At 37.8% G+C, this 19360-nt stretch overlaps 1 protein-coding gene across 5 annotated transcripts in view; it reads right to left on the bottom strand.

Annotated features, from left to right (window-relative positions):
* The window catches only part of Atrx (ATRX chromatin remodeler), a 187526-nt gene that overhangs the window by 134120 nt on the left and 34046 nt on the right, over positions 1–19360 (bottom strand). For 4 of the 5 annotated variants that reach the window (XM_008837667.3, XM_008837668.3, XM_008837670.3 and 1 more), the window contains exons 2-5: positions 15494–15606; positions 4430–4485; positions 2911–2963; positions 1607–1731 (exon numbers count right to left, since the gene is read on the bottom strand). In XM_008837667.3, coding sequence (XP_008835889.1) covers positions 1607–1731; positions 2911–2963; positions 4430–4485; positions 15494–15606 — 347 coding nt within the window. The remainder of the gene's footprint in view (positions 1–1606; positions 1732–2910; positions 2964–4429; positions 4486–15493; positions 15607–19360) is intronic. The other variant, XM_029565680.1, reaches the window with a different exon arrangement.

Raw genomic sequence — 19360 nt, 5'->3', positions numbered from 1 at the left:
TGAGCTCTGAATTTGATCCTTGACTTCTAATAGAAGAAGCAATTAACTACTTTATACCAAATTGTTTTCGGGATTAAATGAGGTAATTCTCTGAGAGTCTGGTACCTAATCTCTAAATACAGTACTGTAAAATAACCACCCAGATTTAACCTTTTGAAACAGTTCTGTTTTGTTTTAATATGAGAATTAAGCTTAGCTCAGGTTAGTAACATCATATATCAACTTTTGTCCGCAGTCCCATTCAAAGAAAGGTTTGGATGCCTAGTTCTTGCATCATAAGCATACCCATTGACACCCACTAGGAAACCCACATGAGACACTGCCATTAGATCTCAAACTCCCATATTAGTTGTTTCTACTATCAGCCAGCAAAACAAATACATAAAACTGTTAACAGATAAATCTGCAAAGCCAAGTAAATAGTAGGCGCATCAATTTCTTCTATCTTTCTTCTTTCCACCATTCTTTTTCTCATTTCATTTCTTCATCTGATAACTCTTAATTGATCTTAGTTAACTCAAGCCCAATCCCTCATACTCACATCCATGAAACTTCCATAATTAATAAAAGTAACAAAGCACAAATATAGACAAAGAATAAGGTTTAGTAAATACTGCTATAAAAGATCTACTTGTGAGAATAATTTCAAAAAGATCTGCTAAAAGACTAGAACATATTAACATCGGGAAAAAAACTCCAAAATTTTGACAATTTGAAACACCATAAAATTACCAAGTTCCTAATTTTCTCATTATCTAATCACACTGCTCTGAGTCCTTCAACTGTGAAGACCCCAAGATTTTCATTTGGCATTTTTATTTTTTATTTTATTTATTTATTTTTATTGAGACAGGGTCTTCCTATAGCCCCAGCTGGCCTAGAACTCCCTATGTAGACCAGGGTGCCCTCAATCTCAGAGATCCACCTGCCTCTTCCTCCAGAGTGCTGAGATTAAAGGTGTGCGCCACCATGACCAACTTTGTTTGGCATTTTTTTCCTCTCTAATCCAATTAATGAAGTTTCACAGGTAGGACTATAACAGTTAAAAGGTATATGACAAGATTTATTCAAAAGACAACATCAACAAATATACCTAAATCTATCTATTTAATAGATAACACTCAGGGAACTTTAGCATGTAGTAAGACAGTGTCTGGAAGACTATCTCAGTGATAAGAGGGCATAATTCTCCACACTACTCAAAAAAGAATTCAGTAAGACTAAATGAGACTGATTTTTTAAAAAGTTTTCAGGAAGTCATTACATTCTTAAATAAGCAAGTGCACTGACATTTATCAAGTCAAAACTTAACATCTTAAACTTTTAAACCCACTTTCATATTCAAACATAATTTGGAAAGTTAAGCCCCTTTTTAAAAACCCAAAGGAAAAAAAAATACTTGATTTTGTTCTTGTCCAAACTAACTGATTTATTTCACTTTTTCAATCTAAATAACACATCTTCATTACCAAACTAATGCATTTCCAGACCACTAGCTAAATGGCCAACTTTGATTCTCTATTCACAGTTAACACAAGATGTGTAAGAATGACCATTTTAAAATATATTTCCACTTAACTTCATGTAAAAAATTAATACAGATTACCTTTTGGCAAGCTTTGCATAGTAATATCATTTTCTGAATTTTCATTAGAAGTTTCTTCATTTACATTCTCATCCAAAGGTTTTTCATCATCAGATTCTACATATTTTGTCACAATTGAAGGTTTCCTATGAAGAATTAAGTTCAAAGAGTTATAGGAATTTCTGACAATTAGAACAACACACCAAGACCATAAATAACATGTTTAGATTTAGCAGTGACTCCCAAGAAGGGATGTGCATCAAAATCATTGATGGAAACGTGCATGTCTACATCAAATCACTGAAGATTATGACTGAACTAACACATGTATATTCTGGTGCCAAGTGGATCTTTAAGGGAAATCTTTAAGAATCACTACTTAAGGGGCTACAGAGATGGCTCAGTGGTTAAAAGCACTTATTGTTCCTCCAGAGGACCCAGGTTCAGTCCCTAGCACACACACTATGGCTCACAAGTGCCTGTAACTCCAGCTCCAGGGGATTCAACGCACTCTTCTGGCCGCCTTCATGCACATGGTGCACACAACCCATGGAGGCACACACACATACAGAAGAAAATAATAAATCTTTTTTTAAAGAATCACTACTTTTGCCAAGTGTGGTGGCACACGCCTTTAGTCCCAGCACTCGAAGAGGTAGAGGCAGGCAGATCTCTGTGAGTTCAAAGCCAGCCTGGTCTACACAGTGAGTTCCAGGCCAGCTGGGACTACAGAAGACTCTGTCTCAAAAAGACAAAAAAATGAAACAAAGCAAAGAATCACTACTTTTGAGGATGAACTAATAATAAGCAAACTGTGTGAAAAAAAAACAGCAAAAACTGTTTACTACACTGAAAACTTTTAGAAAGAACCATGCCCCACAGTATAGTAGAAATGATTTCATTCCTTATGTCCAATTTGGCAATTCAAAGTAAAAAGACATCTTCAACACTCTTTGAACTCTGTATCACTTATAAGTATGATAAATACTTCCCACCCTAGACAGTACCATATAACTCTTAAAAGCCCATATAATCAAGATACATTCCATATTTCTCCTGTTTTTAGTAAAGCACTATATATTGGTAAGTCACTAATACAATCGTTCTCTATTTCTTTTAAGCTTGAAAGTCAGAATGAATTAATCATTGTTGAAACTGGATAACAGTAAAAATGGAATGTACTATATTAAAGTACTTATTTCCAAACACTTTAATTTGTATACAATAGTTTATTTAGAACAATGGTACTTATAGTAGGTTCAGAAAAGATATTTTTAGAAGCAGAATCAAATAAGAAAACATTTTTCCCTTCAACATTAACCAACCTCTTTGATCGGGAAGATCCTAAAGATTTGGATTTTTCTGAGGTGCTAGTTCCCTAAACATGAGGAAAAAAAATATAAGGATGAGTAAAACTCTCACAACAAAATTCCTATAATCAACAATTCCCATATAGTAAGATCTTTGATATAACCATATGAGATGCTATTATATGCCTAAAATATTACCCTAAAGAAAATTTCAAAAACAAATTCTGAGGGGTTGAATCTGTATCTCAGTAGTAAAAATGCAAAGTCCAAGGTTCAGTCCCAATGCCATCCCAAAATGCTAGTTATCATTACTCTAAGATTTCCTTAACTGAAAATTTAATGTTGTGCATGTGAGTTTGGGTGTGGGTGTGGGTGTGGGTATGGGCTGAAGATTAAATCCAAGACCTCTAGCATATAATTTTTTAAGATTTGTTTTATTCTTTGAAAATTTCTTGACTAGGTGTGGTGGCACATGCCTTTAATCCCAGCACTAGGGAGACAGAGGCAGGTGGATCTCTAAGGCTAGCCTACTCTACATGGAAAATTCTAGGCCACCCAGGGCTACATAGTGAGGCCCTGTCCAAAACAAAAACAAAAGAAAAAGAAAAAGGAAATTTCACTGATGTATAATAAGACTCTATCTTTAAAAGAAGGAAGGAAGGAAGGAAGGAAGGAAGGAAGGAAGGAAGGAAGGAAGGAAGGAGGGAGGGAAAAGAAAGAAAGAAAGAAAGAAAGAAAGAAAGAAAGAAAGAAAGAAAGAAAGAAAGAAAGAAATTTCACAGCAACTATGTTCACCTGTACATGACTGAGACAGTCAAAGTTCTAGCAGGGATAGGGAGTAGCTTCTAAGGCCCAACCTCTAGATGTGTTCTAGTAGGTCCTGAGGCCCCACCTCTAGCATGTGTTCTAACATTGAACATACCCCTAGCCCTTCTGTTTCCTTTTTGTGATGCTACGTAAACACGCTTATCACTGTTATTGCTGTTACATGCTAAGAATATAGGGAACGACTCAATGCTTACCATGATTTTGTCCCATCTTATAAATACAAAACAAAGGAGAAGTATCTAGATTTATGCAAGGCAGGGAGTTTAAGGATCTAAAAAGGTACAATTCTTCTTAACATACAGCATAAAATAACTTCTATAGAATACCAAATGAAGGACCCCAGTATAGGTTACTATAATGATGCCTAGAAAGTCTGAATACCATATTTTGAAAAGCTCTCTGAGCCCTAAAGCCATTTCCACAATGTCTACCCCAAACTGATACAATATAATGATGCTTAACAACCTATCAATCACCAATTCTTCAGTTTTCTAACTTAAGATAAACTACTAAAGTTAACTGGATAATGAAAACAGTCAACACCTTCTCAAATTGGACACCTACCAAACTCAAGTATCATAATGACAACTACATTCAATAGTAGTCTTACTGTTGGCATGTATTAACTAGAAGCAATATAATCACATAAACACTAATCTGTTAACAGTTAATAAGCATCTCTTAAAATGCTTTAAATTACACTTACCTCTTCCTTACTATTTTCCATCATATCGGAGTTATTTCCAAAACCACTAATTTTATCTAAAAAAGAAGCAATAAAGAAGATTATTTATCTCTTCGGTATATTATTAGATGAAACACCAAGATTGGCAAGATGGCACATGACTGCAGTCCAAGCACTCAGGAGGCAGAGGCAGAAGGATTAGCAGGAATTTAAGGCCAACCTGGCCTACATAGCAAGTTCAAGGTTAGCCAGAGTTACACAGCGAGACCCTGTCTCAGACACACACACACACACACACACACACACACACACACACACCGGAATACTAATACCACAAGCCCATTTTGAAGCTATGAAGCAGGAGAGACAGTACTGGTAATACTCACTAAAACAAAAGAGCATACTGATAAGACTCACTCTCATTTAACATAACCCGTTTGTATTAAGTAGCATATTACAGAAGATCATACTAGTATCAAAACATTTTTATTGTGGTTTTGTTCTAAGGTATTTCCCATTAAAAGACATTTTAATATATCTTATACTTAAAATAAAAAGTGCTACTAATAAATTGTATTTCATCTCACTATAAAATGCTAGAGACATAAGAGTAAACTAAAACTAAAGAAAACAGAATAGAGTAGAAATTAATGAAACTAATGAAACAAAGAACAGAAAACAAAAAAAATTAAAGAAAGTAAAAGGCAATTGTTCAAAAAACTGGAATAAGCCAGGCGTGGTCGTGCATGCCTTTAGTCCCAGAACTCAGGAGGCAGAGGCAGGTGGATCTCTGTGAGTTTGAGGCCAGCCCATTCTACAAAGTGAATCCCAAGCTAGCTGGGGCTACAGGGAGAGACCCTGTCTCAAAAACAACAACAACAACAAAAAAGTCGGGTGTGGTGGCACATGCCTTTAGTCCCAGCACCTGGCAAAGGCAGGTGGATCTGTGTGAGTTCCAGGCCAGCCTGATATACATAGTGAGTTCCAGGCCAGCTGGGGCTACATGAAACCTCGTTTAAAAAAAAACAAAAAAAAAAAAAAAAAAAAAAAAAAAAGAACAAAAATCTGGAATAAACCGTAGCCTAGATTGACCAAGAAAGAGAATGGCAAGACATGTTACTAGACTCAGAAATAAAAGAGGAGCTAATACCACTAACCTTACCAAGATAAAAGGATTATTAAACAATGCTATAAACTGTATACCCCAAAATTAGTTAACTGTAATGGAAAAACTAATGAAATTGACTCAAGAAAAATTAAGACATGTCAAGAGATTGGTCATCAAAATTTACCCACAAAGAAAAGCAAAAGTCCAGGTGTTTTAATGACCAACTACAACAAACATGTAAAAAAAGATATTAATTCTCCATGAATTCTTCTAAAAAATAGGTGGAACACTTCTCAACTCATTTTGAGGCCAAATACCAATAAGACAGCAAATCCAAATAAGATACCACAAGAGTAAACTATAGATCATTATTACTTATGAATACAGATGCAACTCCAACAAAATATTAGAAAACTTCCTATGAGAAGACAAGCTACAGGGCTGGGGTGTAGATGGCGTGTTAGTCTAGCATGCAAAAGTCCTAAGTTCATTTCCCAGTACCACATCCCAGCACCACATAAACCAGACATGGTGGCACATGCCTGTAATTCAAGCACTGGGTCAATAGAGCATGGAGGATCATAGGTTCAAGGTTCCTGGGCATGGTGGCACAAGTCTTTAACATAGGACTGGTGAGGCAGAGGCAGACCTCAGTGAGTTCAAGGCCAACCTGGTCTACATAGCTAGTTCCAGCATAGTGAAATTGTCTCCAAAAAAAAAGCTGAAGGTCATCTTTAGCTACATAGCAAGTTCACGGTCAGCCTGAGATATGAGATCCTATCTAAAATATAGACAAACCAAGCCAGGCGTGGTGGCGCACTTTGACTCCAGTATTTGGGAGGCAGAAGTGAGAGAATCTCTGTGAGTTCAAGATCAGCCTGATCTACATAATGTTTCAGGCCAGCTGGAGCTACAGAGAGACCCTGTCTCAAAAAGACCAAAAAAAAAAAAAAAATAGACAAACCAGACTCAGAAAAAAAAATTTTGCAAATCAGACCTCTGATAAAGAAAAATTATCTGAAATGTACAAATAACTTTTATTACATGCATTTAGTATATGAGTATACAGGCATGGAGGTGCACGCAAACATACCAGAGCATGCATGTGGAGGCCAGAGGACAACTTTGTGAAGTCAATTCTCTCCTTCCCCTATGTGGATCCTGGGGATTGAACTCAGGTAGTGAGGCTTGCTGGCAAATGCCCTTACCCATTGAGCATCCTAAAACTGTACAAAGAAAGTCGGGTGTGGCGGCACACTGCTTTAATCCAAGTACCCAGGAGGCAGAGGCAGACATACCTCTGTGAGGTCTAAATCAGCCTAGGATGGAACATAGCAAGTTCCAGGCCAGCTAGGGCTACACACTTAGACCCTGTCTCAAAAAAAAAAGACCCACAAAATAACAACAAAAATACTCACTAGTAACAAATGCTGAAGATGTAAAGCTAGTGAAAACCCAAAATATAGTCACTTTGGAAGGCAGTTAGCAGCTTCCTAGAAAGTAAACACTCTTAACCCTAGTACTCAGGAGGCAGAGGCAGGTGGATCTCTGTGAGAACAAGGCCAGCCTGGTCTACATAGCAAGTTCCAGGCCAGCTGGGGCTACAGGAAGACCTTGTCTCAAAAAACAAAAAAAGTATCAACACTTTTAGGCTTTGGAGGTACGGCCATTTGCCCAGAATGCTCAAGACCCTGAGGTTTGGTCTCCAACATGGAACACAATCTTACACTCAAAAAACTTAAAACTGTTTGGGACATGGTTGCACAGATATGTAATCACAGCACTCAGGAAGCTGAGGCGGGAGGTCTTGAGTAAAGAGAGCCTGGGCTACATAGTGAGACTCTGTCTCCAGAAATAGGCATACATGAAAAGCAAGAAACAACAGAAACAACACCTGGCCCTGTTTGTAGACATGACTGTCTAAGTGGAATATCCCAAGAATCTAAAATACGAGGGAAAAAGACTAGAAGTAATAACTGACTTCAACAAGTTCACAGGCTACAAATACAGCATTAAAATGTCAACTGAATTCCTATACACTAATAATAAACAACTAGAATCTGAAATTTTCAAACAGTAAAATTTAAAATGTCAACTAAGCAGTGAACAAATGGCAGGAGGTGGTAGTCCTAGCTACTTGAGAGACAGGTTGGAGAATCAATAGCCAACCTGAGCAACATAGCTAGAACCCCTAGCTCAAAATAAAAGCCGATATATTTAGGTAAAAATTAAAAGAAACAAGTGAGACATTAGTAGTCAGAAAAAACACAAGGCTTAGAATTTGTATGGCCCTCCTATGAATTAAACCTTTTTATTCTTTACTTCTGCTGTCTGTGAAAAGGTCAGTCAATGCAGCCATTTTCTCTCCTCAGCCGGGCCAGGCAGCACACACCTCTAATTCTAGCCCTTGGGAAGTGGAGACAGGTGGATCAGAAGTTCAGAATGTCCTTAGTATAGAGCAAGATGAAGCCTGAGCTACACAAAACCCTGACTCAAAATACAAAAAAATAAATAAATAAATAAATAAATAAATAAATAAAAATTAAAAAAATTTAAAAAAAAATTCTTACCTCAGCCTCCCAAGGCCTAGGATTTCCTCACCATACCTGGCTGGGTTTTCTAGTGCTGGAACCTGAATCTAGGACAAGCACTCAACTACTGAACTATGACCCCAGCACTACATTCTTAAATTTTATATATGTTTAACTGAACACTATCCAGATTTATAGTTATTTCTTGAGTAAAAATATGATGAGCAACTTGTTCTGTATACTTTTAAAATTTTTGTACAGACTGAATAATTTATATTAGTCTATCATCAAACTCACCGACGCTTCTATCTCTAGTGCCTTGTCAAATATAATGATTTGGAGTTCGGAAATCACTTTTTTCGGCTACAGAATTTCAAACTGGTTTTCTTCTTATTGTTGCTTTTCCTTATTGGACCTTCTGTCTTTTTGTACTTGAATATGATTACAATACCTGTTTTTAACATTCTTGCCTATTAATTTCAACATGTGAGTTACTTTCCTGAACGAGTCACATTTCCTCTTTTGTTCTATCTAACATCTCAAATTGGACACTGGACACTGGAAGAGTCAATGAAGAGACTTCTGTTATTTTGCTCCAAAGAGTTGATAATTGTGTGATTGAAGACAGTTAAGTTACCTGAAATCAAAACCAAACTGTGTATACAAAGGAAACAGCAGAAAGTTTTGTTCAGTCCTTTCAGCCCCAACTCCACTGCCTGTAATCTAGGATACACTTAGGCAATTCAGCCAGCGGTATATATGGGTAGATTAGTTTTTTGTTTAGGGGTTTCATTTTTGCAAAATTTGGGCTCCCAATTGATAGGTCTCTTTAAGATGGGACCTCCCTACTCACTTTACAGTTACTTACAGTCCTAAAGTTTTTCTTGACACTACATCCAATTAGACTTCAGGTTTTTTAAGTCTTAACTGCTGCAAAGAACTAACTGAAACCTTCCTAGGAGCAAAGAAGCTTCTACAATGTAGAATCCAGCCAGTGGCATTTCCATCTTCCAGGCTTTGGCTCCCAATCCACTTTTGCTAAGTATCTAAGTCTAGTTCCTTATTTATGTTGGCCACAGAAGAGAGTATTTGGTATTTGTGAGAAATACCAAATGTAGTCAGTGTCTAACTAAAGCCACTCAGCCACAGAAAGAAGACCCTTAATGCATCCTATTCCTCAACTAACTAGTGAACTCGTCTCTACAATATAACTTCATTTAAAGACAAAGAATTAACTGAGCACTGTGGCTCAAGCTTATAATGCTAGACCCTTCCTCAAAACACTAAATTAAGAGCTGAAGAAATGGCTCAGCAGTTAAGAACACTGGTTGTTCTTGAAGAAGACCTGGGTTCGAATCCCAGCACCCACATGGCAGCTAACTGTCTGTAAATCCAGTTCCAGGGGATCCAACAGCCCCTTCTGTCCTCCGTAGGCATTGCACAACACGGGTGTACTTACCTACGTGCAGACAATACACACGTACATATAAAGTAAAAATAATAAATAAAAATTTTTTAAAACTAAATTAAGTAAATAAAGAGCCAGGCATGGTGGCTCATACCTATAATGTCAGGCTCAGTAAGCTGAAGCAAGAGGATTGTTCACCAGTTCAAAACCAGCCTGAGCTACAGGAAGAGATCATGTCTTTAAAAAGATTAGAGATGATAGATAGATAGACAGATAGACAGACAGACAGATAGACATTTTAAGCAAATATTGAACTCCATTTACATTTCTTGGCTGTGGTAGTAAGGTTAGCAATTCTGAAATTATGAGTACAATGAAGACTAGGCAAATGGCTATAAATATTAATAACAGGGCTGGACGTGATGGCGTATGCTTTTAATCCTAGTACTCAGGAGGCAGAGGCAGGCAGATCTCTAAAAGATTGAGGCCAGGCTGGTCTACATAGTGAGTTCCAGGCCAGCTGGGGCTACAGGGAAATCCTGTCTCAAAATGACAAAAAAAAATAATAATAATGGGAGCCAAATTTCTTTCTTTCAGAGAAACAAGTTATAAACACTAAAAGAAGACTAGAATAAAGTCTGGAATGAAACTGTAAATATCAATAACAACTCACAAAATTTACCACATGTATACTAACTTTCCCTGAGAAAAGAAAACAAGATCTTCCTGATGAGAACGAGCACATCATGCACACTGATATGTGCTGTTAAACACCATATTCCACTAAAAGGAATCAAAAAGCAATTGGGAGAAACAACTGATTCAAGGGCTATGGAAGACACCATAGAAAGGAGGCCCTGAACAGCTTCTGGAGACAGAAAGCAAGGACACAATCAAGAAATAAGGAAGACTTGGAAAAAAGCCAATGAAAGGCATCTAGATGGGGCAAAACTGCTACAATCAGTGCATTGAAAGAAATACTGAGGGGCTGGAGAGATGGCTCAGCAGTTAAGAGCACTGACTGCTCTTGCAGAGGACCGAGGTTCAAATCCCAGCATCCATATGGCTGCTAACAACCATCCATAATTCCAGCTCCAAGGGATCCAATGCCCTCTTTTGACTACCATAGGCATTGCATGACACAGGTGCACTTACATACATGCAGGCAATATACTCATACACATAAAAATAAAAATAATAAAATTTTACAAAAAGAAATAATGGGAGCAGGTAAGATGGTTCAGTTGGTTAAAGCACTTACTGCCAAGCCTGACTGAGTTTGATCCTAGGGTGCCACATGGTTGACTCCCACAAGTTGTCCTCTGACTTCTACAAGTGTGATAATACACACACACACACACACACACACACACACGCACACACACACACACGCACACACTAAACGTAATAACAATTTTTAAGATGACAGTAACAATATTCATGAAAAGCAGTATAAGCATATAGTAACAAATATATACAGAGGATAAATAATAAAGCCCTCCCTTGTTCCCTTAGTAATAAAGGTAGTATTAAATCATCGGGTAATTAAGAGCTTGTGATATATAAGAATTTCTAGGATTAGTCAAGAAGATTCCGCACCCTCAGTTCCCAAAAATCTGTGATCATGGTATCACTCCCACGACTGTTTATAAAGTGGCATAGTTAACCTGAAAAAATGAGAGACTATCAGGAAGAAGCAAGAGGTGGAGCTTAATCTAATCACTTGCGTCTCAAAACAAAAATTTTAGGGAGGCCTGGCACAGTGATTCATGCCTTTAATTCCAGCACGCCAGCGGCAGATAGCTCTCTGGAGTTGAAGCCACCCAGAGTTATACAGTGATATGTCTTAAAGAAAAAGTAAAGAAAAAATTTTAAAAACAGAAAATTTTATCCACTTGTTAGCAAAAAGCAAGAGAAGCAACGATCAAAGGGTAAGAAAAAGAGATCCAGAGCATAAGATGGACCCCATGTGCTGTGTTGGCTTGGAAGAAAGGGGCAGACAAGTGAAAGAAGCTACGAGTACATATATTTATATGTAGACAGACAGACAGGTATACACACACACACGCCCAAAAAACTGAATTCTGCCAAAAACCTGAATGAGTTTGGGAACACATTTTTCCAGAGCTACCATAAAGGAACAATGTCTTACTATTATCTAACACCTTAATTTCTTTCTTCCTTTCTTTCTCTTTGTTCTTTTTTCTTGTTTTTTAACACCTTGATTTCTTACTGACAACTTAATTCTGACTTTGTGATAACCTGAGGAAGGTTCAGAAAGCCCAACAGATTTCTTGATCTAAAGAACTGTAAGGTGATAAATATGGGTTACTTAAGCCACCTAATTTATAATCATTTGGTATAGCAAACACATTAAGTTAAATTTTGATGATAAAAAGAATAATTTCAAAATCTTCCTGATCCAATTATTAATTATAAAAGAACTGTAACTTTTATCAGGCAAGCACAAATATAATCAAATAACCTAATTTACCATCATCAATAAAAGGACAATTGAGATCACTTGCCTTGAGATAAAACACAGACGCATATACTATATGGTATATGCAGTATATAATATATGCAGTAATTTTGCCAAAAATATATACGCTGGATCTAATCATAACTAAACATACAATCCATATTAAGGGCCAGTCTACTAAGTAAGAGATGTACAAAAATGCCATAGTGCTAATAGAGAAGCTATCTCCAGTTTTAAAGACCAAAGAGGGGGCTGGAGAGACGGCTCAGCAGTTAAGAGCATTGGCTGCTCTTGCAGAAGAACCAGGTTCAGTTACCAGTACCCACATGCATTTAACCACCACCTGTAACTCCAGTTCTAGGGGATCTGACGCCCTCTTCTGGCCTCCATGGACATTGCATGCAAATGGTATTTACATACATGCAGGCAAAATACTCATACATATAAAATAAATAATTTTCTATATTTATAACTTTTAATGTGTATGAGTATACTGCCTGCATGTATCTAAGTGCATCCATGCCATGCGATCTCTGAAGAGGTCACATGCCCAAAGAGAGCATCAGGCCTCCTGGAACTGGCGTTGTTAGCCATCATGTGGGTGCTGGGAACCAAACCTGGGTTCTCTGTAAGAGCAGCCAGTGCTGTTAACTGCTGAGTCATCTCTCCAGTACCAATAAATAAAAGTGAAGCTCCCTCATGCAACAGAGGGCCAGGAACACAAAAGATCACAAATGACCAAAGTGTAGAGGCTAAGAGTCTGCAGAATGCTGGTCCTTGGACAGGACTCCTATATTAAACTACACCCACCCAGGACTCGGGGACCACTACAGAAGAGGGAACAGAAAGATTGTAAGAGCCAGGGAGGAGGTGCATGACCATATGGAAACAGTCCTACAAGCTCCTGGGACCATGCTCATACGAACCTACAGCAATGCTGACAGCATGCACAGGACCCACGAAACCTCAAGCAGTCAAAAACTAAGCATAGAACTGGGTAAATGGACAGCAGGTCCCAATCTTAGCTGAAGAAATATTGGTAACTGATTACTGCTGGGTGAGGAACAGCTGATCTTTGTAAAACGAGGGACTCTGGGTAGGCTGACTAGACCTCAGTAGATGAACTTGCACTGAGGGATGTCTGGGGACACTAACTTGACACAATAGGCCTTAAAACAAATGACAGAATGTATGAATTCCAGTGGGAGGGGTATGGGAGTGTGCCAGTGCGGAAGGAGGTATAAAGATGATTAAGATTGAGATGTTCTGTATGAAATACACAAAAGTTCAATAAAAAAATTTAAAGACTAAAGAGCCATGTCAACTACATACAATCTGTGTGAACTAGATCCTGGACTTAGGAAAAACCTTACCTATGAAAATTAATGTGGCAATTTATAAAATAAGAACTGTGAATTAGGTAACAGTCTAATTATGCCAATTTATTTAACCTTTCCAGTGTTAACTACTTCCTATATTTTAGTATTGCTTCAAATTACTTGACTTCTGATTTCATAAAACCCTTAATTTCTCCTAGTTTAGGGGTATTTCCTCTAGTGAAGGGTATTGACATCAAAATCTTTTTCTGTTAGTCCAGAGATATCTTTTTCTACTTTTCATATTTTTAGAATGTTTTCGCTGGATTTTAAATTAATAACTTTTCTTTTCTTTTTGAGACAGGGTTTCCCTGTAGTCCTAGGAACTCACTATGTTACCAAGCTGCCTGCCTCTGCCTCCCAAGTGCTGGGATTAAAGGCATGTACCTTTTAAATTAACAACTGTTTTCATTTGACACTTTTCTTATTAAGAAATCACTTAAAGCAAGAAGTAGTAGAATACACCTGTAACCCCAGAGCTTGAAGGGTGGAGGCAAGAGGATCAGGAGTTCGAGACCAAGCTCAAAAAATGGTGAATCTGAGGCTACCCTGTCTCAATAAGTAAAAGAAAAAAAAATCACTTGAGTGTTATCTGCTTTCCATCATTTCTGGGGTTAAGCTATTGGTATTATTGTTGTTCCTTCAGAAGTAATATCATTTTTCCTCTAGGTGCTTACAAGATTTCCTCTTAGTTTTTTGTTCCTCAAGATCTTCAAGAAAATATGATTATGACTAGCTGCAGTTTTCTTTTTTTCAAAATTTTACTTATTTTTATGTGCGTGTGTGCATGTGCATGTGTGTGTGCACATGCACACCATATGTCACACGTGGAGGTCAGAAGGCAGCTGTATGGAGTCCATTCTCTGCTTCCACCTTCATATGAGTTCTCAGATTGAACTCAGTTTGTCAAGCTTTTGCAGCAAGAGATTTACAGGATGAGTCACCTTGCACCCAGCCTTAACTCTAGTTTTCTTTGCATTAATCTCTGCCTAGGAGTTACAGCACTTCTTCAATCTGTAGCTTTTTAGACAATGCTTAGTTAATATATCTTCAAATTTGACTTATGAGTCACTTTCTTCCTTCTGTCCTTCTGGAACTTTTACTAGACACATGATGAGCTCTTCAGAGTGATCTTAACTATTTTCTGTACTACAGGTGTGTGTACACATGCATGAACTTGTTTGTTCTGCTCTCTGTATGTACTATTCACAATGCTTGATATAGGACATTTTTAAAAGGAGTTTAGTGTTAATCACAGTACTCAAGAAGCTGAGGCAGGAAGATCACAAATTCAAGGATAGCCTGGGATTTACAGCAACATTCTGTCTCAACAATTTTTTTCAAAGGAGTAAAGGGTTGGTAAAGCATAGCCAGGTATGGTGGCACATGCCTTTAATCCCAGCATGCAGGAGGCAGAGGCAAGCAGATCTCTATGAGTTCAAGGCCAGCCTAATCTACATAGTGAGTTCTAGGCTAGCTGGAGCTACAGGGAGACCCTGTATCAAAAAGAGCAAGAAAAAGAAAAGGTATTGTTTTATAAAAAGATAGTCACCAAATCCCTTTTTTTTTTTTTTTTTGAGACAGAGTCTGATTCTGTAGCCCAGACTGACCTGAAATTCACTATGTAATTCAGGTTGGCTTTGAATTCATAGCCATCCTCTTATCATAGCCTACTGACTATTGGGATTATAGGTGTGATTCACCGTGCCCAGCTCTATTCAGAGATAATATCTTAATTAATGTAATATTAAACATAATAATTTTAACTTCTAACTCATGAGTAACTACTAGAATAAAAAATTTCTATACAGGGTTAGGAATATAGCTCAGTAGTCACTTGCCTAGAATGCTTAAGAACCTGGGTTCCACCACCAGTACTACTAAAAGAAATCTATACTTGCTCCTACTGCTCCCAATAGTGTCTATTCATCACCTCCCTCAACCAGAAATTTCCATTATGTATAAGACCATATTGTTTCATTCTCTAAGAATTCATCGCTTTAAAAAATTAATGTTTACTTACCAAAATTAAAATCTCATTATAGCAGGTACTAGCAAACATACCCAATAAGGTTTCTATAAACTTGTTAATCTAATTTTCTATAAGTTGAATAGCTGCTCCTTATAAAAGAATAAATGAAAACAGACTCGAAGTTATACCACACTCTTTTTCAATTTACCTGTGCTTTGGTTCACTGCAAGTCGTGGAGAAGAACACGTTTCCTCAGATTCTTCTGATGAATGTGCCAGGAAATCATGAAGCTTCTGCACCAATGTATTCAACTTGCTTTCACTATTAAAACAAACATTTGAAGAATGTCCTTAGTCTGCTGTGTGCTTAACTAAATATAAATCTCTGAAAAATGGAAAAAACTATCCTAAAGTCTTCTGAGAATGTGTACATCCAAAGTGAAAATTAAAGGCAATGATCTTTATCTCACTGAGGATATAAAAATACAAATAAGACAATCTACCTGTACACTTACCTAGGTTAAGATCAAAATATTATTGAAGGAAAATGCTACTACTCGCTAAACATTTCCAAGATATTAAAATCTTTCAACATGTTGAATATGATATGCTTAAATAAAAGTTCATTTCAAAATAATTTAATGCAATGTAAAGTTTATCACAAAGCACTGGGAATGTAGATCAGTGGTAAAAATATTTACCTTACATGTATAATGCTGGGAGTTTAATTCCCAGCACCACAAAAAAAAAGTATCACCTAATTTTTAAGAAAAAGCAATCTTATTAGCACAAGAGTTTCAAAAGAAATCGAAAAAAAATTTACAGTGATAAAAAAGATATTCACATTTAAATTTGTACACCTTTACTTTTCAATAACTAGTTGGGCCTGTACATATCTTCTCATTATGATTAACAACTTTAGTAATTATTTCCTCAAACTTATAATCTTTATTTGCAAAAGCCTTAGAAACCAAAACATTGGTAGATCACCTTTTCAAGAAAATTTTAAGCAGGCCAAGATCAAAAATAGTGAAAGCTTTTTTCCCCTTTATACAAGAAAATGATTTGTCAAGTATATTATTTTATTCTCTTGAGGGCCTCATTAGTTTTTAATTATTTTATCTTCTGCTTGGATTAGAATAATTATATGAAGAACTGATAGAAAGATTAATAAATTATAGAACAAGGCTTCAAAGAATTCCAACTTTTTAAAAATATTTTATTATTTTTATTTTTTATGTGTTAACACTTAAGAAACCAATAGTGTAACTATCATTTATATCATAAACTGTTCAGCTACATAATGGATAAACAAGAGTTTTAAGGATTTCAAAATGCATTTAATCCTTTTCTGTAGAAAATATAAAGATTTTAAAGGCGAGAGAGAGAGAGAGAGAGAGAGAGAGAGAGAGAGAGAGAGAAAGAGAGAGAGCTCAGCAGTTGAGAGCAACTGTACAATCATGCAGAACAAAGTTCAGATCCCAGCATCCACATAACAAGCCAGGTATTACAAGGGAGCCAGAAACAGACGGATTACTGGGGCTTGATAGCTCCTAGACTATCTGAGAAAACACAAGCCCCAGGATCAGAGAGACCTTGCCTCAAAGGAATAGGGAGAGAATTAGAGAGAAGGACATGAATGCCCTCTTCTTGCCTCCATATGTTCACAGGCATGAATACCCACAAACATGTATATACTCTTACCACCCAAAGACAAAGACGCACACCTGACACACAAATCTTTTTTAAAATGAAGATTTTCTAAACTTACAAGCAAAGAGAAAAATAAACAAATCCTGATTTCACAGAACTTCAAAACTATTACTTCAAAAGTACCGTGAAGAAAAAAAAATAGTAGAAATTAATGAAATGGAGAGGCCAAAGAGATAGGTCAGTGATTAAAAGCATGCACTGCTCTTGCAGAGGCCCCCAAGTTCAGTTCCCAGCACCCACAAACATTAAGTGGTTCACAACGACCTGTAACTCCAGCACTCATGTGCACATACCCATAGACACACATAGATAATTAAAAATAAGTGAATCTGAAAAAATAAAACAATCTTTTTAAAAAAGAAATTAAAGAAATGGAGACTAAAAGACCAACGTAAAGAATTAATGCAACAAAGAGGGCAAGGGATATAACACAGTTGATTGAGTGCTTGCCTAGCATTCACAAAGTCCTAGGTTTGATCTCTAGGACCATATAAACTGGGTGTGGTGACATATGGCTGTAATCCAAACATTCTGGAGGCAGAGGCAGGAGGATCAGAAATTCAAGGTCAGCCTTAGTTACACAGCAGTTTGAGGCCAGCCTGGGATACATGAGACCCTGCCTTTTTTATTTGAGGTAGGATCTCCCTGCAGCCCAGACTGGCCTAGAACTCACTACTCCTCCTGAGTGCTGGGATTAAAGGCATGCACCACTATGCTTGGCAAGAGACCCTGTCTTTAAAAAAAAAAAAAAAAAGCCAACGAGGGGCTGGAGAGATGGCTCAATGGTCAAGAGCAGTGGCTGGTCTTACACAGGACCTAGGTTCAATTCCCAGGACCCACCTGGCAGCTAACAACCAACCATAACTCTGGTTCCAAGAGATGCAACGCCCTCTCATGACCTCCGAAGACATTGCACAACATCCATGCACTGATATACATGCAGGCAATGCACTGACACACATTAAAAATAATGAATAGCTGGGCATGGTGGTGCACGCCTTTAATGTCAGCACTCAGGAGGCAGGCAGGCGGATCTCTGTGAGTTCAACGCCAGCCTGGTCTACATGGTGAGTTCCAGGCCAGCTGGGGCTACAGGGAGACCCTGTCTCAAAAAGACCAAATAATAAATAAATAAATAAATAAATAAATAAATAAATAAATAAATACTATATTTTTAAAGACAAAGAGATGATTCTTTGAAAAGATAAAATCAACGAACCTATAGACAAATTAACCAAAAGACTAAAATTAATAAAATTATGCTCCTACCCGCAGGCCTCTCTCTGGGGTAAATCCATTGCACCCTCCCTGCCTTGACTCCCCCAGCCTCATTCACCCTCCCATCCCCACAGCCTTTCTCTCCTCCGAGTTTGGGCCCTGCCCTATTCCTTGTCTTGGAGCACCAGACCCCTGGGGAACCAATACTGCTCCCTGATCCTTTTCATCAAGACCAACTTAGTGCCTTCTCTGGGCCCAAGGAGCACTGTTTCTGGGCCTGGTCCCGCCCTCAACACCCTCTGCTTCCCTGGGCCTGCACCACCCGCCAGCATCTTTCTGGGACACTGGGGCTGACCTTTCCTCTTCCTGATCCTTTGCATCCAGACCAACCCAGCTCCTCAGTGCAGTCCCCAAGAGACCTTGGGGCCTCTTCCTGTACCATCTGCCTTTGCATCTCTCCATGGCACAGCCAACAGCTGCCCTAGAACAGCACCTTTCCCGGGCCAGGCTCCCAGGCCAGTCCAACCCCCAAATTCCTGAGGACAAAATTGTTCCTGGAGAGATCCAGACCTTAGGAGAAAGCCTGAAAACATCTGACCCTCACCTGAATAGGGCCTCTGTGGGAACTCCTGAAGACAAAAGCAATCCGGCCACTCCAATATAAAATCAAAAGAGAGAGCCTCAAGCTTAGACAAACCAGCTTTTCATGCCCAAAAAGTAAACAACAAAGACACTTTGTAAAGTTCACAAAAAGAAGCAGACCTAAACTTGAAGGCCTGAGTCTCACACAAGAATCAAAAACTACAAAAGAAATCCACATGTCAAAATCACAGAGAAGGAAAACTCTAAATGCTGGAGAATATGTGGAGAAAGAGGAACACTCATTCACTGCTGGTGGGAATTCAAATTTGTGCAACCACTATGGAAAACAGTGTGGCAAAACCTCAAAAAAACTAAAAATGAATGTGCCATATGATCCAGTGATACCGCTCCTTGGCCTATATCAAAGAACTCATCATACTGTAGAGATACCTGTATGTACATCCATGTTTGTTACTGCTGTCTTCACAATAGCTAAGAAATGGAAAACAACCTAAATGTCCCTCAACTGACAAACAGATAATGAAAATGTGATACATTTACAC

Source organism: Nannospalax galili, unplaced genomic scaffold, assembly GCF_000622305.1.
Source record: "Nannospalax galili isolate Female #2095 unplaced genomic scaffold, S.galili_v1.0 scaffold238, whole genome shotgun sequence".
Taxonomy (NCBI): domain Eukaryota; kingdom Metazoa; phylum Chordata; class Mammalia; order Rodentia; family Spalacidae; genus Nannospalax; species Nannospalax galili.
This window is presented reverse-complemented; position numbering and strand designations above follow the sequence as displayed.